This window comes from Squalius cephalus (genome assembly GCF_949319135.1).
Source record: "Squalius cephalus genome assembly, chromosome: 2".
NCBI classification, from domain to species: domain Eukaryota; kingdom Metazoa; phylum Chordata; class Actinopteri; order Cypriniformes; family Leuciscidae; genus Squalius; species Squalius cephalus.
Window position 1 is genome coordinate 17,268,232 of NC_137123.1, and position 25,855 is coordinate 17,294,086.

The 25,855-nt window shown below is 37.9% G+C and overlaps 2 protein-coding genes across 3 annotated transcripts; one reads left to right on the plus strand and one right to left on the minus strand.

Annotated features, from left to right (window-relative positions):
* Window positions 1-94: 94 nt before the first annotated feature.
* Window positions 95-11,019, minus strand: rnf150a (ring finger protein 150a). The gene is made up of 7 exons (XM_079851476.1): window positions 10,332-11,019; window positions 6,440-6,690; window positions 6,273-6,344; window positions 5,184-5,266; window positions 4,105-4,201; window positions 3,809-4,025; window positions 95-2,299 (listed from the first exon to the last, which is right to left on the minus strand). Exons 1-7 carry the CDS (start codon window positions 10,783-10,785, stop codon window positions 2,181-2,183), a joined length of 1,293 nt encoding a protein of 430 aa, XP_079707602.1. The 5' UTR covers window positions 10,786-11,019; the 3' UTR covers window positions 95-2,180.
* Window positions 11,020-11,949: 930 nt separating this feature from the next.
* On the plus strand, window positions 11,950-25,380 carry znf330 (zinc finger protein 330). Of its 2 annotated transcripts, none has more exons than XM_079859611.1 (10): window positions 11,950-12,007; window positions 12,231-12,367; window positions 13,307-13,326; window positions 13,426-13,496; window positions 13,965-14,041; window positions 23,315-23,441; window positions 23,553-23,657; window positions 23,747-23,793; window positions 23,873-23,990; window positions 24,892-25,380. In XM_079859611.1, the coding sequence occupies exons 2-10, from the start codon at window positions 12,248-12,250 to the stop codon at window positions 25,146-25,148; spliced, it is 942 nt and encodes a 313-aa protein (XP_079715737.1). In that variant the 5' UTR covers window positions 11,950-12,007; window positions 12,231-12,247; the 3' UTR covers window positions 25,149-25,380. The 2 variants fall into 2 exon arrangements, with proteins under 2 accessions (XP_079715737.1, XP_079715736.1); XM_079859610.1 differs by having other exon boundaries at window positions 12,241-12,367.
* Window positions 25,381-25,855: the final 475 nt, after the last annotated feature.

The following is a 25,855-nucleotide window of genomic DNA, read 5'->3' on the forward strand; positions in this document are numbered from 1 at the left end:
AGCGAATTTCTGTAAATTATAAAATTAAATTTACAGAATTTCACTTGGGCCAATTGAAAAATTTAGATGTGACCAGTCACTAGAAAATTTTGAGTTGGGGAGGTTAGACATTTTTTACAGTGAATGTTTATCTTCATGTACTGTACGTGTCCTTTTTTTTTTTCTTTTTTCCTTTTTCTTTTAGAAAAATAAACCCTTTGATATCAAAATAACCATTCAATAGTCTTTCACGTTCCTACTGTGAATGATAAAAAGAAATGGTCATTTAAAACAGGTCGTTTACTATCCTTCTGCGAAAGTGTCGTGAGCAGCTGAAATCTGAGCAAAGAGCTTTTCCTGCTGCCTTACATGTGCAATTTCTGCAGCAACCAAACAAAATAACAAAAATAATGACAAAGAACAAGTTTTTTGGACAAACGCGTAGCTCACGCCGCTGGTTGAACTGTTCGGCCCAATTCGGCCGTCAGATCGCAATTCAGTCTGGTGTAGCAGAACTTACACACTTTTAACAGGGGCTAAATTTTTTAAAATAAAAAGCCTCTTGAAGACGTTAACGGCAGAGAAAAATTAAATATAGCACACTGCACTGGTTAGGGAGTTTTTTGACAACTGCATGTAATTGCGAGTGAATTGCTTTGCTATGTTTCACCCCTTTCCCCATGAAACAGGCCTCGCTTCACCTCCATTCATAAACCCTCTCCCGTGGCCTCATGGGATAGTAAAGTGTCCGTCGAATGCTCACTTCAGAATCTCACCGGAAATAGTAGGTCATCCGGGATACTACGTATTCGGACATACTACTCTTTTGGCGTGTTGTTTTTCACATGCTGTTTAGTAGGGAAGTATTCGATTTCGGACACAGCGAGCGAGTCGTCGAGTCATTCATTACAACGATTCGTTCAAAAGCGAGGATTCATTCAGTAACCAAACTGAAACTGTTGCTCTGTGACGCGCAATGGCTCTAGAACTATTTTCGTTGGCAAAATAGAAGAAAAACAGACAATGTTGTGTCTAAAATGTAAGTCACCTAATAGCATGTTAACTTCTTGAACATTGAATCGTATAAAATCAATATGACATTTGCAATCGTGCTGATATTCGGGAAAACTTTTGCTTGTGTGATATTTCTTATGAATATTAAAAACAAGAACTTATACGGAGACTTTTTATGCACCATATCTTGGTTTTTAGGGGCATTTTTATTAGGTTTGGCCGTCTTCAGGAAGCTAGTTATTATAACACTTTAAATATGGATATTTTTCTCACACAAACGCATGGCTTGCTTCAGAAGGCCTTTAATAACCCCTGGAGACGTATGGATTACTTTTATGATGGATGGATGCACTTTTTGGGGCTTCAAAATCTCGCCCCCCATTCGCTCCCATTAGAAAGCTTTAAAGAGCCAGGATATTTTTTTAAATATATCTCTGATTGTGTTCGACTGAAAGAAGGTAGTCATATACACCTAGGATGGCTTGAGGGCGAGTAAATCATGGGGTAATTTTTCATTTTTGGGTGAACTATCCCTTTAAGCACTCCAAACCGGAGTGACACTTAATTCAGCAGTGTGCATGTGGCCTGAGACTCTATTGGAATAGATGACAATACTTTGTCAAGACAAAATGAGTGGAAAGAATGTGCTTTAACTATGCTTTTGTGGCATTATGATATACAAGCCCTGCCTCTATCATAAACCATATCAAGTCATAAACTGGGTTCTACTTCATAGGGAAGATCATGTCGTTGTGGTGTGATTTGACACGTCACAATGCAAGTACGATAAGCACTGGTGATACTTCACAAATAGTGTCTGTGAGACGACACCGGTTAGAGCACATGCTAATCGCTTTAGACACTCAAAGCAAATGTAGACCACATTCCTCGATGCATGTTTGTATTGGCAGTGATCCCATAGGGAAGTTGAAACAGTCAAAATTTCCCAAAAGTAAAAGCGAAAACATCCCTCTTAGGACCATGTGGCTTTTCTAGTCAAGCTCCGGACAGTAGACGCCGTGAGGTTGATAAAAGCCAAGAGGAAGAGGACAAGCAAGCTGTTTTTATAGTGCCGTCAATGAGGTCAAAAAAAGGAGGTTGCACACCTGTGCTGCTATTTCTCGTGCTCTTTTACTGTCCCGCTGCATTCCTGCTCCCTTTATGGCACCAAGAGGCTTCAGTAATCTTCAGGACTTCACATCGTCCTGCTCTGGATCGGACTGAAGCTCTACCTCGGACGGGACGAGCTCCACTGGCATGATGAGTGAGGTGTCTGAATCATTGCTCATGGAGGGCTGGTGCTCACCTGAAACAACAAAGAACATTACCAATGCGTTTTGCCGCCAAATCTAGTGTGAGGCGTCATTTTTGAATCTGAATAAAAATGTGAATACGAAATGAGTTATATAGATTACTTTCATGGTGTTTTTTGTCCTTTTTGAAGCTTGATGGACGTATTTGCAGTGCTTGTGAGCAGAAACTAATCTAGTCTATTAATCTGACTAGAGCTGCGATGGAGAACCAGGACAGGCTGTGCTTTTATTTGCCAAACGGTACCAAAAAAAATGACCTAAATATAAGAGAGCTGAAAGTAGATCACACAGAAGACCACTGGAACAGACTAAAATAATCAAATCCAGATCGAAGAGATGTGTAGGTCAATGTGGAATTAAAATTCCTTTTTGACAGAACCTTGCATTACGTGGAAACATTTTCCCATTTTGATAGACCCTTTTTTGAGTTTCATTTCAACTAAAAAAATAAAATAAACAAAGGTCTATATTCCCACTTCTTTTGAATAATGATCTTCTTTAAATTGTCCAGTTTTAAGGATTTTTAAAAATTATTTAATACGGATTCCATTGACAAAATAGCAATTCTAAATTCATTCAGTAAAAAACGTTTAGAAATTTCCCCAGCCCTGGAAATCACCATTTTAAAATGTCCTAATATTTCAAGGTTTTCTTTGACCGTGGGAACTGTGAATTATGAATATTTAGGCTGCACTGCCTTTCAAAAGTTTGGGGACAGTAAACTTTTTGAAAGAAATTCACACTTTTATTCAGCAAGGTTGCATTAAATTGATCAAAATTGACATTAAAGACATTTTTAATGTTATAAAGATAGATGTTCGTTTGAACTGTTTATTCATTCAAAAAATCCTGAAAAAATATGCATCAGCAAAACTGTTTTCTTGAGCATCGAATCCTCATATTAGAATGATTTCTGAAGGATCATGTGACACTGAAGTGTCATGATTCCTGTCTTGTGTTCCCCTTGTCTTGTGTGCACCATGTTTTGTAGTTTTTGCTTGTTAATTAGTCACTGAGTTCATTTGTCCCAGCTGTGTCTCGTTTCCCTGATCTGTTCTCTGTGTATTTAAGCCCTGTGTTTTAGTCTGTTCCTTGTCTGTCGTTGTCGTGTTATGTTTGGTTGTTCTGTTCCCTAGCCTGAGTCTTTATTTGTCTAGTTTTCAGTTTGTTTAAATAAAAGCTGCTGCAAGTAGATCCTGCATCCTTCCCTGCTTCAACCTGCATTTGTGACATGAAGACTGGAGTAATGATGCTGAAAATTCAGCTTTGATCACAGGAATAAATTACATTTTAATATATATTACAATAGAAAACTTATTTTAAATTGTAATAATATTTCACAATGCAACTTGTAATGGTATTTATTCAGAGGCTAGAATTAATTCATAATTACTCAAATATAATATTCATGAGTCATTTTTTCTCCAGAAAATGTTTATGTCAAGATTACAGTTGGAGTAATGTAAGACACATGCCCGTTGTTGGTTCATCCACATACTCACTGCTGGCGATGTGGTGGCTCTCTCCGGCCGGCGGGAACGGGAAGGAGTCCATCTCTTGGTAAATGTGTGACAGGCCTGTTGTTCTGAGCGCTGGGTCCAGGACCACCGAGCTCTCGCCCACGGAGACCTCACTCGCCCCCGTCACAGGATTGGTGGGCGGCCCGCTGATGGACATCTCATAATCAGGAGGCATGTCATCAGAACAGTCTGTATTGGGCTGTTTGAATGGAAAATTACAGCTTATTTAGAGCAAAACAAAAGGTCATATAAAGGCCATGGCAAGCTTCTACTCTTACCGGGATGCCCAGGGCTTTAAGGATGTTCATTTTGCACATGGGACAGGTTCTGTGGTCCTGCAGCCAAGGGTCCACACAGCTCTTATGGAAGACATGACTGACAATAACAGCACAGTTACTTACTTTTTAACACTTTTCAAAACACATTTGAAAGAGGACCTATTATGCTTTTTTATTTTTTATTTATACATGTTCATCTTTCTTTAGTGTGTGATGTTGCTGTTTGAGCATGAAAAAGGTCAGCAAAGTTACAAAATCCCTCTGACGGGAGTTATTCTCTATATCACTGTCACTGTTTCTGAACTCCCTGAAACACCTTCATTGTGGTCATGAGTTTCCTTTCGGGAACAAACACATCACAATATTCCTCATTTAAATAATTCCCGCCCAAGGCATGCTAAATAAATGGGCGGGGTTTGTTAGAGTCGACTAATCACAACACACTGGTCCAGCCAACCAATCAGAGCACATTGTGCTTTTCAGAAGGAGGGGCTTCATAGAGACAGGAACTAAACAGAGTGTTACTGACAGACTGGGAAGAGAGGGGCTGCAACAGTGGAGAATATGTGAAAAACTGGGTTTTTTGAAACATTCAAGCATGGAAACATTCTAGTAGACCTTAAAAATAAAATAAAGACTTTGTAAAAGGGCATAATAAGTCCTCTTTAATGCATTTAATGCGTTGAAACGGTTTTAAATTTGTCTTTGCACTGGCTATTTTAGCAAAACAGTTGCATGCTTACACTGTTGTGTGAAAACTAACATAAGGTAACAAACTTATGCAAAAGGCACGTTAATTATTACCACAGACAGCTCTGAAAGTGATCTATTTCTGTCCACACATTGTAAGCAATGCTTTGGCATGGTAATATTCATATCACATGCTGCACTATTGGGAAAAACCACTTAAAGTTGCACAGATTAAAAGATGATGGCTTTAGTTCAATAGTTTTTGGTTGAACTTCAATATGGCCAACTAACGCTACCTATACTAACAATGCATAGTTTTAACCATTTTATTTCTCTGAGAATCAGAATTCATAATTTCATGCTACTTCGATGTTTGCCTGAAATCTTACCGACACGGCAGAATCCTGACGACGTCATTAGGTTTGTAGTCTTCGATACACACTGCACAGTTGTCAAAGTCCGACTCGGTTTCCTAGAAACGGGGCCGATAAATGTAGTGAGTAACCACACGTGGGCGACTATATGTGTACACTTCCCTGAAATCTCCATTAGAAAAGCAGCAGACGGGAACATACAGTCATAAAGCACGTCTAATGAGAATGAATCACAGATGGGTGTTAAAAGGACAGGATTCAGACAACAGATTAAAGATACTCCATAAAAAGATATAATGAAATGTCACATAATGCAAGCGTAACAGGAGAGTTGCTTTTTATTTTATATAAGCTTTTATCGCTTTCTCTTCAAACGTGATTCTTGCAATAAGAATTTAGAATCAGAACAATACGAAAGAATTTAGAATCATAATACGTTTTATACCAGTGTTAAAAAATTTGAGGTCAGTATGATTTTTTTAAATACTTTTATTCAGCAAGGATGCATTAAATTGATCAAAAGTGACAGTATAGGCATTTATAATGTTACAAGCTATTTAAATTTCAAATAAATGCTGTTCTTTTGGACTTTCTATTTCATCAAAGAATCTCGAAAAAATCAGTTTCTACAAAATTTTTAATTGAACCGTTTTTAACCTTTATAATAATCGTAAATGTTTCTTGAGCATCAAATCATCATATTAGAGTGATTTCTGAAGGATCATGTGACACTGAAGACTGGAGTAATGATGCTGAAAATTCAGCTTTGATCACAGGAATAAATTACACTTTACAATATATTCACATAGATAACAGCTATTTTAAATTGAAATAATATTTCACAATATTACAGTTTTTACTGTATCAAAAAAATGCAGACTTGGTGAGCAGAAGCGATATCTTTCAAAAACCTTAAAAAATCAAAAAGGTTGTGTAGTGTTTAGGAAGTTCTTTGATCATATTGATAAATGCTGTTTTTTGTAAGAAAAGACTGACTTGGAAGGACAATGAGTTTCTGCATTATAATTATCGCATTGTTGCATTGAATGAAGTGCTTGAAACGTTTCACAGTACTCAAATACCAAGAAGTCAAACAAACCAAACCTTGTCCCCCTTCCTGATGGTCCGTACTTGTAACTTGCTTAAGGCCTTTTTTGCAGCGTCACCCAATCGCCTCTGCAAAAGACATGAATCATGCTATACTGAAATGTCTCATTTTAAGATTTGAGGTGTACAGTAAACGTAGTGTTGTTGGCGTGGCTCTAGAGCACCTGGTTGCGGTCTCGAGCGTTGGCGTAGCGGAACCTCTGGATGTAGTAGAAGACCAGCCACGCGAGAGAGATGATCATCAGGACGATGAAGGAGATGGAGACGAACACCACAGAGGTGCGGCTCACGTACTTCTGCAGGTTCCTCGTGCCGATGCTGATGTGCATGGCCACCGTTATGTTCTTCTCCAACAGGGCCACGATCTCACGACCTTTGGGCTCGGGGATCATGATCGCCACCACATCGCCCGTACCTGAAGGAATGATGTGGGGTTCAAATCTCAAATGATTCACGCAAAAGAAGTGCTAGAGGCACAGAGACGACATACTTCACATCGCACAAACACACCAACACACCAACACTGCACTGTCAAACACAATCCTCATCATTAAATGTCACATCTACACTTTTAGAAGGAAAGGTGGTACGCAGAATCTGTCAGGCACTTCATATATAGAAGCTTTAAATTAAGCAGCTTGTAAACATAATTTATCAGAATTTAAATATCTATCAATCAATCATAGATATTTCTGTCAGTCTATCCATCCATCCAACCCTCCATCCATCCATCCATCCATCTGTCTATCAGTCTATCCATCCATCCATCCATCTGTCTATCTGTCAGTCTATCCATCCATCCCTCCATCCAACCAACCCTCTATCCATCCATCCATCCGTCTGTCTGTCTATCCATCCAACCCTCCATCTATCCATCCATCCATCCATCCGTCTGTCTATCTGTCAGTCTATCCATCCATCCATCCCTCTATCTATCCATCCATCCATCTGTCTGTCTATCTAATTGTCAGTCTATCCATCCATCCATCCATCCAACCCTCTATCCATCCATCCATCCGTCTGTCTGTCTATCAGTCCATCCATCCATCCATCCATCCATCCATCCATCTATCTGTCAGTCCATCCATCTATCTGTCTGTCAGTCTATCCATCCATCCATCTATCTGTCTGTCAGTCTATCCATCCATCCATTCATCTATCTGTCTGTCAGTCTATCTATCCATCCATCCATCCATCCATCTATCTGTCTGTCAGTCTATCCATCCATCCATTCATCTATCTGTCTGTCAGTCTATCTATCCATCCATCCATCCATCCATCCATCTGTCTGTCAGTCTATCTACCATCCATCCATCCATCAGTCTATCCATCCATCCATCCATCCATCCAAACCTCTAACCCTCTATCCATCCAATCATCTATCCGTCTGTCTATCCATCTATCTATCTGTCTGTCTATCCATCCAATATACAGGATTCATATCAGTGCAAACAATTCTAAAATTAAGAAAGAAAAACAAAACAAATTATAGCATGAATAGCATGAATTTGAATACATGCATTAAATTGTCTAATATATATATATATATTTATTACATGGCTTGGCTGAATTCCAATGTAGAATGCGGTCTGTTATTTCTTTATAACAGACCGCTGCGGAGTATAACAGACCGTTGCCATGAAAAACAGCGCGTTGCTATGGACGCGGAACGGACTATTTTCTTTGGCGGAAGCAATACAATCGTTTTTAAATCAATAAACTCCTTTTTAAATCAATAATTCGTGTCAAATTATTTATTTATTTTGTAGGTAGCCATGTAATAAGCGGGATAATGTATAGAGAGGCGGTCGTTATAGCGAATAACAAGCCCTTCAGGCTGTCAAGACCCCTCCGCTTCGCGTCGGGGTCTCGTTCAGCCTGTCGGGCTTGTTATTCGCTATAACAACCGCCTCTCTATACATTATCCCTTACTTATTACATGGCTTGGCTGAATTCCAATTTAGAATGCGGTCTGTTATTTCTTGATAACAGACCGCTAAGAACTATAACAGACCGTTGCCATGCAAAACAGCGCGTTGCTATGGACGCGGAACGGACTATTTTCTTTAGCGGAAGCAATACAATCGTTTTTAAATCAATAAACTCCTTTTAAATAAATAATTTGTGTCAATTTATTTATTTATTTTGTAGGTAGCCATGTAATAAGCGGGATAATGTATAGTGAGCCGGTTGTTATAGTGAATAACAACCCCTTCAGGCTGATTCAAGATCCCTCCGCTTCGCGTCGGGATCCCGTTCAGCCTGTCGGGGTTGTTATTCACTATAACAACCGGCTCACTATACATTATCCCTTACATATATATATATATATAATGCTTTTTTTAACTTGGGCAATTCTGTCTGTTTTTAAGATCCATTGTAATGTTTTTGGTGGTTGGATATTTTTGCATTTAAACTATATTTCAGTGTGTTTTGCTTGTTTCAAGAGGGGCAGTTTTTCAATGTATGTCTTCTGTACCATTCTGTTAAAGTCTGCAGGACACGAGTAGCATCACCTAACATTTATCATATGAAACTGAAGACTTCACACATCTCAGCATTCCAATCTCTCTGGACTCATTACATCCTGTTTGCATCTGTTTGTCATTTCTTCCTTAAAATCATGGCAGCTGGACTGAACTGTAACAGTCAGATGGTGTGTGTTTAGGCTGTTGTTCAAGTATGCGTAACATTAACATCTCAAGCCTAAGCTGAAGAGTCCAGATGTGTTAATCCCTGATGTACTTGTAATGCTCCTGGGCAAAAGAGTTTCTCAGATGATTTCCACAATGTTGCTCATTTTCATTACTCCAAAAATAGAATGATGAAGTATTTTTGTGAAGTTATGAAGTCAAATTTTTTGCACGACTTGGAAAATAAACATTTTATAGACTGGGAAGAGAGAATAGAGGGTTTCTGTAACTATTGGTATCAGCTCTTTTCGAATTTGGAAGGACTTCCCTTTTGCAAATATTGTTTCTAAGGATGACATTTTTGGGTGAACTATCCCTGTAACATAAAAAAGGCATATATCTGCATTAACCGTCATATGCAAAATATTCTGTCTGAACACTGTTGCTCTGCATGACACTGACAAAAGTGGATCGGACTGAGCAGCACAACACACTTGTAGCCAATCAGCAGTAAGGGGCGTGTCCACTCATGATGGGGAAGGAGAGATTGAGCCAATCAGCAGTAAGGGGCATGTCCACTCATTATGGGGAAGGAGAGAGTGAGCCAATCAGCAGTAAGGGGCATGTTCACTCATGATGGGGAAGGAGAGAGTGAGCCAATCGGCAGTAGGGGGCGTGTCCAATGAGAGGAGAGAATGAACAAATCAGCAGTAGGGGGCATATCCACTCACGAGGGGGGAGAAGAGAGTGAGCCAGATTTGAATAAAGACTGTAGAAAGAGAGATGGCTGAGAGACATTACAAAAGAGAAAAGGTCAGAGTAATATCAATGGAAAAAGTAGGGTTATGATCAGGCAAGAGCTTTAAGGCCCATCAGTTATGGCAAACTGAAGCTCAAGAATGTTCGCTTGACATGCGAGAACCAATGAGGTTCATTCTCGTGTTACGCAGCACGTTTGAGCTTCTGTTTATGTTTGCTGATCAATATTTATATGTGGACAAAAGCCTAAAGTTACTAAACCCTTCAATTCATATGGATTAGTTTTACGATCTCTTTATGAACTTTTTGAAGCGTCAAATGGTAGTTGCGTAGACTGTCAATGGAGGGACAGAAATCTCTCAGATTTCATCAAAAAGATCTTCATTTGCGTTCTGAAGATGAACTAAAGTCTTACAGGTATGGAATGACATGAGGCTGAGTAGGCCTAATTAATGAGAGGATTTTTATTTTTGGGTGAACTAACCCTTTAAGTGGGACATAAAGTTGAACTTTATCAATGAAAGTGGCCTCATTAACTTGGGATACAGTCTATTTTTTTTACAGTCTATGGATACAGTGCACAACTTGTACTTTTAGCACAAGTTAATGGGCAAAATTCCATTGGAGAGCAAATGCAGAAGAAAAGAGAGTTGTGTTGTCTTACCGTGATGTGGCATAGTAATGGTGTCATTAGAGTTGCTGAAGCCCACATTGAAAATGACCACAGCAGATGCATTGAGAGTGGCAGCATGTCTGATCTTCTCCTTGTAGGTACAGTTTCCTCTGGATATCAGTGCTATCCATGGGATGTTGGGATGGGGAAGGGGGAATTTAGTGTTACTGTCACATGCCTGTCTGTCCTGCAGATGAGATGGCATGAACACAAAACCCCTGGCATCTCTTTTAGGAGAGTGCTCCCCATATCTGCCACATTCACTCTTGTCTGTCTTCATTTGAGATGTCACTGGGTCCAGATAAGTGATGTTGACGAAAGCAGTGTACCATTCCTCTTTCTCTGCCACTGTGAAGTCCAAACACAGCAAATGCACGAAGCAAAAGGACAGCAGCCACGTAGACAGGGCAAGACTCCGGCAGGCTTGGTTTAGGGACATTGCCATGTTTTTAGAAATGATCCCAAACAAACCGTTTTCAAGCTGGGGAACGTCTTTATCCCACTTCTTTTTCAGTATAGGATGATTCTTGAGTGCGGCATCATTTGGCAACCTCACAACACGAATAGAGGGCTGTCAGATCGAAACATCTCTCTGTCCAACTCCGTCGTCCTTTAAAAGTGGCTTATAGATGCAGTCCACCATCATGTCGATTCACCCAGCAGCATTTGCGCCTGTGGTGACGGACCATCGAGGTTGCCAGATATTAGTACTAAACCTACACTGCAGAGAAATCATGCAGTTGTTGTTGGAGAATACAAAGTTTGTTTAGATCTAGAAGAAAATACTAGTGTCATAGTCCATCTTAAGTAAATTCAGTGATGGCTAATTTCTGTCGTGAAAAAAAAAAAAAAGTTATTCATTTTGTTAATTTATCTATACAGCCGCTCTGGAGAAAACAGTGGTCATCGTCCAGCTCAGTTCAGTTCTCAAATAATGGCGTCAATGCATGCAGATTATATTGTTGAATATTAATGCAACAGAACACAAAGGTTGAAATCAAGATAGAAATTGCTGATCAATCAAATACTGTATCTTTGCATTTTATTAATTAAATAACATATTATATAAAAACAACAGGTGCAATAATATGAAATAATTAAAAATATTATAATATATAAATATTAGAAAATAATAGGATATTAGAAAATAAAGCACAGTCTTAGCAGATTTAGAAGTTAGATTTTTTTTAGATATACTGCTCGATTAATTTTTCCTTAATTTTTTTTTTTTAATGAAATACATGCAATATTGGACTCTTGTCTTATTTTAATAGTTATCGTCATGTATTTAACAAAGGCAATGTTTCAAACTTTGAAATAATCCAGAGGCGATTTGGTAGAGTATCTGGCAACCGCTCCGTTACGGACAGCGCAGAATAGACTCGTTGCCCTCCTCTGTGATGGAGCGGGACTGCATCTCCTGTAATTCTTCTAAATAAATAGAAAATATGGGGTAATATACATACATATTTTAATAGGATATAACTATATTAGATTACAATCTAAACAACTCGCGCCGCGCAAAAGACACCTATTGGTAAATGTTTGTGGAACTGATAACAGCGCATACTTAAGTTTCCTGCCGGACGATTTACTGTTACACACGCAACGGAATCAGCTGTGATCATCTGCCTGTTTTCAACTCAACGCGATTAAACCTTTATCCCGGTAAGTTTTTCATACGACAGGATGGATGGCATTTACGTTGAACTGTAAATAAAAATATGAAAGTGACTGTTTAGCTGAAATGTTTGAATAGTGGTTGAGATGTTAAGATATTGAACGAGGTGTCAGGTCCCTCATGTAAGTTCAGTGGAAATCAGCAGCGCGGAATCAACAGGTAATCGCAATATGTTTCATGTTAACGTGTCATATTTGCATTCTGCCGTTGATATTGGAGGTGAAAGATGCCTAAGAAGAAGACTGGAGCCCGTAAGAAGGCCGAGAGCCGGAAGGAGCGAGAGAAACAGAGTCGGGCCAATCGAGAGGCTGTTGATGTGGCCAAACACCCATGTAATGGAACCATGGTGAGAGTCATCATGATCTCAAACTGCATTGACAGATTACAGAGTTTTAGGAAAATATTTAAAAAAAGCTTACAAATAATTCCAGTTCATTTGACTTTGTGTGATTTCCAATAGAAAGTGACATTTAGCATATTTGAAATCCTTATTATTTATATCATTATCAAGCACACCTTCCCATACGATCATTAATGATGTATTTTTAAAAAATATGTATCTTGGTAAGAATAATGTTTTTTTTTTATTTCATTTAAATTGGCATAAATTAAAGTCACCATGAAATACAAATTGACAGTTCTTGTGCCGTGAGGGCGAAGCAACCTGTCACTCACATGAGATCCACAAATAGCAAACCACAGCCATCCAATCAATCCCCCATTGACAAATTCAAGTCCCGCCCTACCTAATGGGCAGACATGCAATATTTGTAGTGTTTTATAATGGACTGAATTCACTACACCTGCTTAGCATTTCTCATGTAAACATCCTTTATTGTTATAGAAATACCCCGAGCCGCATAAAAAAACATACAGAGCATATATTGTCGTAATCATATGTCTATTTGGCATCAGGAAGGGCAGCAGTTATGATCCTGGAATATGATTGACACATCGAGATTGAATAAATGCTCTTTGAGATCACATAATTCAGTGGAAAATGAATAGAAATGATATTGTGCATAAAGAAATATGTGAGAATAAATCTGGTCTCAGAAACCAATGATAATCTAAACCTTAAGATTTTTTATGACCCAGACATGTTATGGACAGGTTTCATGAGCTCTATACTATCAGTAAATTACATTAGGGTCCTTTGGGAATTTCTATCAAAACTCGGATGTAACCTACATGAATATTTTGGCATTTTTGACCAGTGTTTAGGCTGTTTTCAACGTAATTTTCAGTTGGTACATTAAAGCTTTTTTCTCGTTTGTCTTTTTAGGAGTGTGATAAGTGTCAAAGGTAATCTGACTTATTTGTGATTTCTGCTTAGACTTTACCTTTCACATGTAAACCTTATAAACTGATAAACCTTACATAATATTCTTTTCTGTTTGCCAGGCGACAAAAGAACCGAGCCTTCTGCTATTTCTGTTCTTCAGTGCAGAAACTTCCCACGTGTGCACAGTGTGGTGAGATGAACTTCCTCCTTTTGAGTCCCAAAACACCCTCCATCCTAATGATAAGTGACCCTCATTTTCCTGGCAAACGTTGCTCTGTTTTCCAACGTTTTCTCAAACATGGTGAGGAAAGAAAGCAAAAGAACAGGAAAAGATACTATTTATTTATTTAAGATAAGATTTAAGAACATAATAAAATCTGCAGCCTGTGATCAAAGCATGGCTGCTTTTCACAAGCTCACGGCAACCCAATAACATCAACATTATAAGTAAATGTCAAGGGAAATGAGAAATGAAATGATCATAAAAGAGTTTCCTAAAAAGGGAGGATATCCTACAAAAATATTTTAACTGTGGCCATGAGTTTGTTACAGCTTGAGATAAATCACGAATAGTGCGTCACACAAATAAAAAAAGAGCGTTACATCTATATGAAATTAAGAAACTAAAATTTTCTATTGTATGTTTCTTTATTTAAAGGCAAAACGAAATGCATGAAGTCTTCAGACTGTGTCATAAAACATCCTGGCGTTCACAGCACTGGAATGGGCATGGTGGTAAGTGTGAACATCACCTTCAACATCCTCACAGATTTCACACTTTACACCCATTACGCTAGAAACAGGAATCCAAGCAACCGTCACCGAGATGCATGGGAACGCTAACCAATAGCTTTCTCCAGGTGTTATGCATGAAAAGGGCACATTTCTATGCGATTTAAATTGATTTCTGTTAAATGTTTTTTTTGGGGGGGGGGATGTTTATTCATTTATAATGAAGCATAAGATTTGTGTTTGTCAAGTTTTGCAAACTTACTATAATCACAATTTGAACTGACATGCCTCACAAAAAGGAAAGATATACTCTACAAGTTAATCTCTGCCATGCTCAAAACAACACACAATTATTGAATAAACAGTAACAAACGACGAGCCCCCAATTGTTACATCTCCCTATTTAAAGGGGACATATCATGCTAAATCCACTTTTTTAGCCCTTAAATGCATTTTGTTGTATATTTGGAGTGTTTAGAAGTACAGAAAAGTTGAAATTATTCTCTTCAGGTGCTTCGTTGATATCTTTATATTCAGTTTTGGTCATATTTTTCAACCTGTTCAGATTTTTCTGTTATCTATGACGTTTTGTGAACTATTACATCACAGTATTTGCAGCGGAACTGCCAAATAAGGACATTGACTTCCAGCCCAACACTTCGAGCAATCCGCCATTTTTATTTCTCGCTGCAATTTTGTAGTCCAAGCTAAAAGATGCAGAAGTTACGAGAGGGTAAGTTAAAATGTTCGGTTGTTGGATGTAGTAACCCACACGTTTCATTACACCGTCTAATGTAGATGAACTGCCGCGCTTGTGACAGGGCGCATGTTTAACTGAAAGAACGAGCAGAGAGAGAGAGACCCGGTCGCGCGCACGCACTCTCTCTCTCTTCGGAGCCGGGCGAAAGTGTAAACAAGACTTCACCGTCTCCAAACTAGACGCTGTCTTGCTCTCTCTCCCTCGCACATATTAATCAAAATAAATCGACACGGTGGTAAAAGGTCGGAAGACCAAAGTTTCATGTGTAAATACAGTAACACACCATTGCGATACATCCATATGAAGACGTTGTTCTACATACAGGTTCGTCGTCTTCATTTTCATCTCGCTCCGGCTCCGACTCTGGCTCGAACATGTAAGGCTGGCTGGACAAGCCTCTTCCATTGTTGACATTTTGTTAATAACGTGTGAATAAAAAGTTTCTGTGCCGCTAGATAATCGTATCTCTGCCATCAAACTACAAAAATGGCCGAACGGGGTGGAGTTGAACCGAGTGTCACCTCTGCATCCTGGAGAGGGGGCGGGGTATGAAGTGTCTCAATTGTATTTAAAGAGACCGCACCAAAACGAGTTGCTCTCAGACGCACATCAGAAAAGGGGTAGAAAAGGGGCATGTGGAGCTATAATAATGAGGAATTCAGACCCAAGCATTGCAGTTCCGCTTTATATAGACTACAAATGTATGATTTATATGTAAAAAGGAACGATTTAAAAGCATGATATGTCTCCTTTAAGATGCCTAAGGGTAATAGGGTAAGCTTACAACAAACAGTGATGTGATTGCTTGCAGATTGCATGTAAAAGATCAGCCTGCGCCCTCTTGAGTTTCATGACTAAACTAGATCTAATTAATCTACGGCTGAAACGTTGCAGGTATATGTAACAAAGTATGTCAAGTCAAGTTTATTTATATAGCGCTTTTCACAATACAGATTGTATCAAAGCTGCTTCACAGTATTAAATTAGAATAATACATCAATGTTTGTTTCTAGTGGAAAACGTCCATGTTTGGTAATGCTGATCAATAGTATTGTTGATTGATTGATTAATTAAATTAAATATCCCCAAAGTATGTATCATGATAATCAGTGTCCCGGCGTGTAGTGAGTTAGGGACCTCCATCACTGTCTTTGCCAGTCTGTGTACACGATATACTGACCCACAGTTTCTTTTACAATCCACACTTTTTACCAGTTATTAGAAGTTAGTGCACAAATGGTTAGTTCTGAGAAATTTTTTTTTTATTTTTTTTATTTTTTGTCTGTTACAGTGAAATTATTTATTAACACTATTAGTCATTCATTTTCCTAATACTTTTTGGGGTCACTGAATATGAGCAGAGGACACCATTTCAGCTCTCTGCCAGATTTCTTTTTTCTTGTTATTTCAAAAGAAAGTCTTTTGCCATTGTGTAAACACTTGCATCATTATTAAAACAGTGGAAGAATCTGAAAACACAGGCATTTGATTTGAGCTCTTTCCAGTAAAACTGAGAAGACCTGGGGCCTCGTTTATAAAACTGTGCGTAGGAACCTTACTAAAAGTGTACGTGCGCCCGAAAGCCAAAAATGGCGTACGCAAAAAAATATTCAGACTTATAAAACCGTGTGTACGCCAGAACCTGCGCAGAATTCACTTTATAAATCCCAGTCAGCGGAAGATTGTGCGCACATGCGTCTCCACCACGAAATAACCATATATGGAGCTTACAACGCCTAGTTTTACTATGCAGAATTTGAACAGACCATAATCATAAGGGTGAATCCCTATAGTACATAAACACACACATTATAAACGGTGGAGTGAAAAGACAATCTGTTCTTTTAAATGATTATAAGTGAAATTATTATAATTAATTACACTACAGGCTGTAGAATGCTTGATTCTGATTGGTTGGCGAATGTTCTAAGGCGTGCAATTATTTTCAGGGAAAATAAGTGTTTGAGTGGGAGGGAGAGCGTGAGAAAGAGATGTGTTTTTCCATAACAACAAAAAAAATGCATAATACATAGTAACACGTAATTTTGTGGTAAAAAACTTTTTGTCATTTTTATCCTATTGTTTACTATATTTATTTGCTCGGTCAGTGTCGTTGTGAGTTTTGGTTCTGTAGGCTGTAAAGAGCTTTGAAATAATTGAAATCATTTGGCGAAGTTATATGACGTGTAATGCAAGGCAAGACTTGCCTGGAACTACTTTAGCCGTGCGTTTCCCTGAAAATAATTGCACACCTTAGAACATTAGTCAACCAATCAGAATCAAGCATTCAACAGCCTGTAGTATAGTTATATAAAATCATTTCACTTTTAATCATGTAAAATACCAGAATTTTTTTTTCACTCAACCTTTTGAAGTGTGTGTGTGAAGTGTGTGTGTGCATATAGTGATTCACCCTTATGAAACTTATTTTTCTCACTTGCTCCTTGCTCACACCCTGCATGTGCTGTACAGACCCAACCTGATATATATATATATATATATATATATATATATATATATATATATATATATATATATATATATATATATAAATATATATAAATATATATAGAGAGAGAGAGATAGATAGATAGATAGATATTTTAAATATTTTAAATATATGCTATTTTAAATAAACCTGTATATAAATATCATTACTAATTTCAGCAAATAAAATTGAAAAATTCCATATATCCCCCCAAAACTGCCCAACTGTATAGTAAAAACATTAATATAAAAGTGATAGTACATGCGTCTAAAAAACTGACACAATCACACTGTCCTCTGGAGGACTCAGAACAGCTGTTTGCATAAAGTTTAAGGTAATATAACTGCCATTAATTAGCAAACATTAGAGTATCTTACTACTTTTTATAAAACGGTTAGTTCCAATCCTTGATTCGGATTGGTCAATATGACCGCTTCACCCAACGGTTCTATTTATCACTGCGCCCTTAGCAACCACACGTATCAACATAACCTCCAAGGTTACACAAATCACTGCCTTGGCAGCACCATGGTGCAGAGATTGTCCGATGCTGGTCTCGAATCGAGGGAAATTACGTCTGTGAGTGGACATAAGTGTGAAAGTTCACTACAGAGCTACTGGAGGCCAAACTTAAAACAAAGAAAGCACTGGAGCGACGTTCTGGCTGCAACAGAAAACACTGTTGACAGTGCTGAGCCCCAACTAAAGAGAACCGCGTTAAATATCACCACAGTGGAGCCGATTGAAATGAGACAAATATTTAATGCGTGCACAATAAACGGAGATGTTCAAATAAATTTAAATCAACAACAATAAAAAAAAGTATCTCTTGTTAGGCAGCATTTTAGCAACTAAATGAATAACATGAATAAAATAGATTAAAGACCTAACTGTTATCTATCAGAATATGTGCCCTTGTGTTTTTATTTAGGCTATGTAAAGATTTAGTTTAGTGCAGAGAGAAAATAACGGAATAAACAAAAAAATAAACGTTTTCTCATGCTGAGAGATAAGCTATGCCTATTTGTGTGAGGAAATTTCACAAATATTGTGTTGTAAAAAATAAAAAGAATGAGAAAGTTTGAGAACGGTTTGTTGTTTTTATGTGAGCTTTCACATTGGAACGTTGTTGTTCACGGTCAGGGACTATTTTTTTCTAGCGGAAGGAATGCTTTTATTGATTTAACTTCATGAAAGTTGCACTATTACATTTTTTTTTTTTACTTTAATATTGTGTGGTAAACCGTTTTATAAAAGCAGTAAGGTACTCGAGGCAAGTGCTGTATCGTGAATAAGTAACGGCTGAAGGGGTTGCAGGCACTCCGCTTCGCGTCGTTCAGCCGTTATTATTCACGATACAGCACAGCCTCTCGTACCTTATTGCTTACTAATAAACTGTTCATTCATTACAATCACTTTAACTCTCTTTACCCCCTTTTTTTCCTCTTCTCTTCTTCTTTTTGCCACTCAGTGGTTAAATTGGCTTTTGTAGGGAGGGGGAGCCCTTATTCACGGTGGTCATCATTAAAAACCGCGCCATAAAATGACTTAATGTGTTTTACACCAAAGGGGCTATTTTTTCCAGTATTAATGTGTAAGGTAAGGTTGAGTAGTTATTTAAACAAAGATAAATACTTTACAATTTTTTTATTATTTATTATTTTTTACCTTTTAATGTTAACAAGCAGGCAGCGGTTTTCACCCGCGGAAAACGTATGAAATTGAAAATATTGGTTGGCAACAGTGTTGGGAAAGTTCACTTTCTACATGAACTAGTTCAAAGTTCAGTTCACAATTTTTGAAAATGAACTAGTTCAGTTCATAGTTCATACTCAAAATGTTGAACTAAGTTCACAGTTCCAAAAATGAACTAGTTCATAGTTATTTTTTTCCTGGTTGCTGCGAGATATTATTTTTCAAAATGATTATGCCACAGCCCATATAGAACCATAGACAATTATTTGATCAGTTTTAACACTGAAGCTATGCGTCAGATTTTTCCCATCCTCACCGACATTGTCATAAAACTCGTTTAAATGATCATACGACGCCTCCTTGCTGCTTTTTGTTTTGATTTGTAACGTAAGTGATGAGTCGTTCATGAACCATCCATTCATTGCGTCTGTCACGTGACAAATGAACGAAAGACTCGGAAGGTAAAGTAATTATTTATGTTCCCTGTAAACGATTTTTGACTGCATTATAATGATTTCTTAATTCAGAATATGATAAAGATTGCGTAGGTGGATGTGTTCTGGGAATTTTCCAGTTAATAGTATAACATTTAAAGCCCCTTAAATGAACGAAATGACTCGAAAAAAGATTCGTTAATTTTGATGAACGAGATCGATAAGAGAGTCAGTAGACACTGGTGGCTGGTGTTGCCAGATTGGGTGTTTTTTCCGCTACATATTAAGGCCGGTTTACGGTGTGTTTTAGCCGGGTCTTCACCTGGAAGGCTCTATAGAAATCTGGCACTCTATTGAACGAAGTTAAACTGAGAGAGCGTGGCGTTCACAGACACCAGAATGAACGAGTTCACAGTAACGTTCATCAGACAGTAATGCGGTACGTTCCGTTCACGTTCACCCAAAATATGAACGAGTTCATGAACTATCGTTCAATAAATCGTTCAGGCACAACACTGGTTGGCAAGTATGTAAACAGAAAATTATGTTGATTTAAGAGAATCAGGGCCAATTTCTTTGGCAGTTTGTTATATTTGATTTAATCACACTGACACAGGTAATTACTCAACTCAGTGCATTATGAAAACAACCCAAACAACATGTGTGCAGACATAACAGTTTACACTTTAAATACATCACATTTACTTACTCACATACTACAATTCAGGCATTCATCAGCTTGCAAATAGGAGTAAATGCAGGCTCGTCTGGTTTATGCTGTCTTTGTCTACAGGCATGGTCTGCTGACCTCCTTGTCATCACCCACTTCCTAACAAACTTAGTTGGGTTGCACAACTCTAGTGGTGGACCCACTAACTTTACGAACATCAAAGAGGACACATTGACAATCTTCAGCTGATTTCTCAGTGGTGAAACAATAATATTCATCGCTGAAAATCCCCTTTCACATTCAGCTGTGCTCACAGCCAGTGTATCTACTGTGTGTTTTAATTTCAGAAGACCCTCTTTAATTACCATGTTTGGGTTTTCTTTGTAGTCCCTGAAACCTTGTTTGACACTACAGTAGTTCATTGCCAGACTATCACACACAGCTGCCTAAATTCTCACAGAACTAAAAAAGGCCTATATATAATCACCATTTAGCATTTAATGTTTTGAGGTTAATTTTGAATTAGTCAGATGTTAGATAATTCTATACTTTTTCAAATATTTTATTTTTAAATATCAAATTGACTAAATTAATAACTAAATTGTGCTACTTTTACTTGAGCTCCAGGGTGACAATGTCAAGATTCATTAGGCTCAAATTGTGAAAGAATAGTTGGGAGGGAGCATGAAGAATAATTTTCACTCGTGAATCGGCTCCTCTGAGTCCACTGAAAGTCTTTGGGATGTGCTCCAGTCAAAATCTGGATGCCTGTGTCCATATAAAGGATTTCTTGGAACATCATAAGTTACTCTTACTTGTCATATTATTTTTCAGTAGGCTACTTATACTTGTATTCAAGTGAATTACTTCTTAAGTAGCAATACTTTCACTTAAGTACAATATTTTAGTACTCTTTCCACCTCTAAAAACAACTTCATTAGTTACACACTGTAGTTTTCTGTACAAACAGCTTTCTTCTTGATTCAGGCTGTTTAAGTACGCGGTAGAAGCTCTAGGGGTTACTCTTATCGAAACTGTTAACACAGCCGATCACACAGGACGATACAAACAAGCTTCTTCTGCCAACCAGAGCGCACGTAACCGCGTCGTGACGTCACAGGCGAAGATCACTATTCGTTAAATGACGGACGTTTTACTGTTAACTTATACTTGATGTTATTTTTAGAATAAGTGATTCGTTATGCTATTATTGGACTCCTGTCGATTCATTGTCAACTGTTTTCTATAAATATGTTTGTATTGGCTAACATTTATGCAGCTAGTGCGTGTCCTGTTTAAAATGTGCAATGTTCAAATGTTTGGATATTGGAATAATAAATTAAGTGGCCTATCTTAATAGGCTATGTGCACAAGCGTCGCGACGAACTTCCGCTATTGTCAGCTGTCGGCATATCAGTTTCCGGTTTACGGCCGCTTCATCGGCATCCGCTGTAAACAAACAAGATGAGTGCTGCTGTTGTACGAAATAAAGAGATACTATGTGCGTGACACATCTAAGTTTCTAAGAACTGTAGGTGGATCTTACGGCCGTTTCCCACATACTCCGTGTGTGTGTGTGTGTGTGTGTGTGTGTGCGGTGCAGGAGCAGCACGCGCTATAGTGCTTCATATATGATCCGTTTGCAGTGAATAACTGATTCACGGCTGTACCACAAACACTTACTATTTTTATTTAAAATCCAGAAGTTATACGCTGCAACTTTTATTTAATAAAATGTTTTTTTCAGCATTGCGATTCTCTTTGTACACATATAACCTACACTCTTTAATGGACGCATGCACGTTTAAACACAATTTAAACATCGTAGGGCTATTATTCCATGCATTACTTAAGTTGCTCAAGCAAGTGGTCAAATATTTAACTGTAAATTCACAAAAACAGCCGACTCTCATATGCCTTTTCTTTTCCATTTAAATTTTAATCAAATAAATCTTGCATGTCACAAAGAACTTGTTTTTCCACCTCCACGAATGAGAGTGTTGATCATTATGGCGCCTTGTTGAAGTAAATTGTAGTTTACCTTGCTTTACCCCGGTCTTCTAAAAGTAAAAAGATGACTGTGAAAAATAGTAGTAGGCCTATATAATTAAATGCATTTATGGTGAGATTACTACAATTTATTGACAAATTACAATTTATCTAGATCGTTTCCGCACCGAGTCTATTTCTGCTGTGCTGCAAACGCTGAATTAAAATGACAGCGCATGTTTCGTGGTCACAATTAACAAAGATTGACATGAAAATGTAGTAATTTCACCATAAATGCGTTTAATTAAATAAATTGTAGTCTCATTCGTGGAGGTGGAAAAACAAGTTCTTTGTGACATGCAAGATTTATTTGATTAAAATTTAAATGGAAAAGAAAAGGCATATGAGAGTCGGCTGTTTTTGTCAATTTACAGTTAAATATTTGACCACTTGCTTGAGCAACTTAAGTAATGCATGGAATAATAGCCCTACGATGTTTAAATTGTGTTTAAACGTGCATGCGTCCATTAAAGAGTGTAGGTTATATGTGTACAAAGAGAATCGCAATGCTGAAAAAAACATTTTATTAAATAAAAGTTGCAGCGTATAACTTCTGGATTTTAAATAAAAATAGTAAGTGTTTGTGGTACAGCCGTGAATCAGTTATTCACTGCAAACGGATCATATATGAAGCACTATAGCGCGTGCTGCTCCTGCACCGCACACACACACACACACACACACACACACGGAGTATGTGGGAAACGGCCGTAAGATCCACCTACAGTTCTTAGAAACTTAGATGTGTCACGCACATAGTATCTCTTTATTTCGTACAACAGCAGCACTCATCTTGTTTGTTTACAGCGGATGCCGATGAAGCGGCCGTAAACCGGAAACTGATATGCCGACAGCTGACAATATCGGAAGTTCGTCGCGACGGTTGTGCACATAGCCTATTGTACACAATGTTCCTATGTTTTTATAACTGTTTTCTAGGGGTTTCTTAATTTCAGACTAGTTGACCAGCACACATTATATGCAATGCAATATATAATGCATGTGTGTCGTTCGTTAGACAGCAGTGATTATGTCTCAACTACAAACTTTTATCCAGTACTTCTGTGATGATTTGAATCATTGTACGCTGTTTCAATTATAAACACGATAACTTCAGCTCTTATCAGGACTGTTTTCAGTGATCACAGACGAGTCTTTGATTGTTTTTTGTTTCCATCAGGGAGCCATCTGTGATTTCTGCGAGGCCTGGGTGTGCCATGGAAAGAAGTGTTTGAGCACTCACGCCTGTTCCTGTCCTCTGTGTGACGCAGACTGCATTGAATGTGACCGCAGCGTTTGGGAACACGGTAAAGAGCAAGCGTTCATTTCCAGTATGGTACAGACAGTTACCGTACTGTAAAGCACTTTAATGTTGTCGGAGAAACCAATAAAAGCCTGTTTGCTTGTGTGACGTGCAGGTGGCCGCATTTTCCGCTGCTCTTTTTGCGACAACTTCCTGTGCGAGGATGATCAGTTTGAACACCAGGCGAGCTGCCAGGTCTTGGAAGCAGAGACTTATAAATGTACGTCTCGTTTCCAGTGGTTTGATGAATATTTGAATTCTTCAAACTGACTTTTTGTAACCTTTTAATGATATTTGCCCCAATTTCAGGTTTATCCTGTAATCGTCTCGGACAGCACTCTTGTCTCCGATGCAAGGTTAGGGTTTTCATCTGTCTGATTCGCTTCTATGCATATTTTGTTTGGACAAACTACAATTGAAATCCTGTCGTTCTAGGCTTGTTTCTGTGACGATCACGCTCGAAGCAAAGTGTTCAAGCAGGAGAAAGGCAAGGCTCCTCCGTGCCCAAAGTGTGGACATGAGACTCAGGAGACCAAAGATCTCAGCATGTCCAGTGAGTGCCGTCTACCATCTACTGTTATAGTCGGTTTTGTTTTAACTGTATTTTGAGACATCCAAATTGAGACATGTTATTCAGTATAGTGTGGGGTTACGTACTCATCCTTCCCTCGGGTCATTTTGACCCAAATCTTTTTTAAAATTGAGTGTTCATCAGAGGGGTCCAAGACCCTAGGTCGCACTTGAACCACGAATACACACACAAAAAATGTAATGATTCGACTAGTTTTGCGGTTTAAATTAAAAAAAGTAACAAATCCAATTTTGACCCCCTTAGGAATGAATGGAATGCTTCAGTACACATAGAAAAACCTAAAAATGCTCAATTCAAACTAAAAATGCTAAAACTTTACAAAAAAATTATTTTATAATGTCTACGTGGGACTTTAGGACCCAGCGGAACAGCCCCATATAGAGCTATAAGGCCATCTAGTGGCAAGAGTCATGAAATATCATGTTATATTATTATTTTTCCACAAGAGGTCGGCATAGACACCCAATGTTAGATATTTTGAGCTGACTTAAAAGGGTTATGCATGAAATTATTTCATATTATTTTGAATTTAAGTTAAAAGAATGTGAGGAATGTGCTTAAATGACTCTTTATTTATTGATCAAATCTAGTAATTTAAAGGTAAATAAAATACCAAAAAATTGCCACAAAATTGCATTAAAAAATAGAAAAAATATAATATAATAAAATAAGCTTTCTGGACTAAAAATAAATAAAATTAAGTATAACTTTAGGGCTTCGGGTCATTTTGACCCGCGAGGGAAAGATGTTACAAAGTGCGAGGGAAGGATGAAGGTTAATCAAAATAAAGCTAATTAAAATGATATATATAAAATATAATATTATGTTATTAACTGGATAATTTTGTTTGATGTTCTTGCAGCCCGAACCCATAAATTTGGCCGTCAGACTGGCGCAGATGAAGACGATTATGGTGCGTCCGGATACAGCTCCTACTGGAAAAATTTGGAATCTGGAGGGGGATACCGAGACGAGGAGGATAATGAAGACGATGATGACTATGATGATGATGATGATGATGAAGAGGAGGAGGAAGATGATGACGAAGAAGAGGAAGACAATCCTGAGGTTGAGGATTCAATCTCAAATCTGAGCTTGGGAGCGAGTGGAAAGACCTAATAAAAAGCTGTAGATGAGAGTCAGAAATTCAGATATAGACAGAGCCGTGGAGTCATCAAAGAAAAGAAAATGACACACGAGCTTTGCGGTCACAAGCGTCTGATATCTGGCCTTTTACTAATTAAGGTTTTCTGCCTAATGAAATGGAGAGTGCATTGATGTGTGTGCATAATTGTAGTGCAATTTCTGACATTTTTGAATTGCAAATATATCTGAAGAAATGTTTTTAAAAGCCAGTTGTTTTGTGTATTTCTTTCAATGGGATTTTTATGCCTTTTAAATATAACAATAATGCAGACCAACCTTAAGCTCTCAGCTCTTAGGACACCTACATAGTGGGGCGGCTAAGCGCAGATTTTCACCAGAATCGATCACTTAGCGATAAAAGCATGAAATTTGGTAGAAAGGCTCACAAAGGGGGTCTGATCAGATTTAGGACCGTAGGCGCTCAAAATTTGGCCCCTGGGGGCCATTTTTCAAAATGGCCGCCAAATATGGATTTCGTAATGGGAAAATGAATTAAAAGCTGCCAGAAACATAAAATGCAATAACACATTTCACCATGAATACATGTAAATATGAGCACTTTCACATAGAAGGTCTTTAAACTTTAAAATATAAGATATGTAAAAAAAAAAAAAAAAAAAAAAATGGCCGCCAAATATGGATTTCATAATGTCATAATGGATAGATGACAGAAATTAACA

Excerpts from the sequence above, each read along its gene's own strand:
- rnf150a (XM_079851476.1), bottom strand. The coding sequence starts at position 10,785 with ATGGCAATGTCCCTAAACCAAGCCTGCCGGAGTCTTGCCCTGTCTACG. Across the intron at positions 6,691-10,331 it reads CATTACTATGCCACATCACG|GTACGGGCGATGTGGTGGCG; the intron begins GTAAGACAACAC and ends TCATTCCTTCAG. Across the intron at positions 5,267-6,272 it reads CCATCAGGAAGGGGGACAAG|GAAACCGAGTCGGACTTTGA; the intron begins GTTTGGTTTGTT and ends CCCCGTTTCTAG.
- znf330 (XM_079859611.1), top strand. The coding sequence starts at position 12,248 with ATGCCTAAGAAGAAGACTGGAGCCCGTAAGAAGGCCGAGAGCCGGAAG. Across the intron at positions 13,327-13,425 it reads GAGTGTGATAAGTGTCAAAG|GCGACAAAAGAACCGAGCCT; the intron begins GTAATCTGACTT and ends TCTGTTTGCCAG. Across the intron at positions 23,991-24,891 it reads CAAAGATCTCAGCATGTCCA|CCCGAACCCATAAATTTGGC; the intron begins GTGAGTGCCGTC and ends ATGTTCTTGCAG.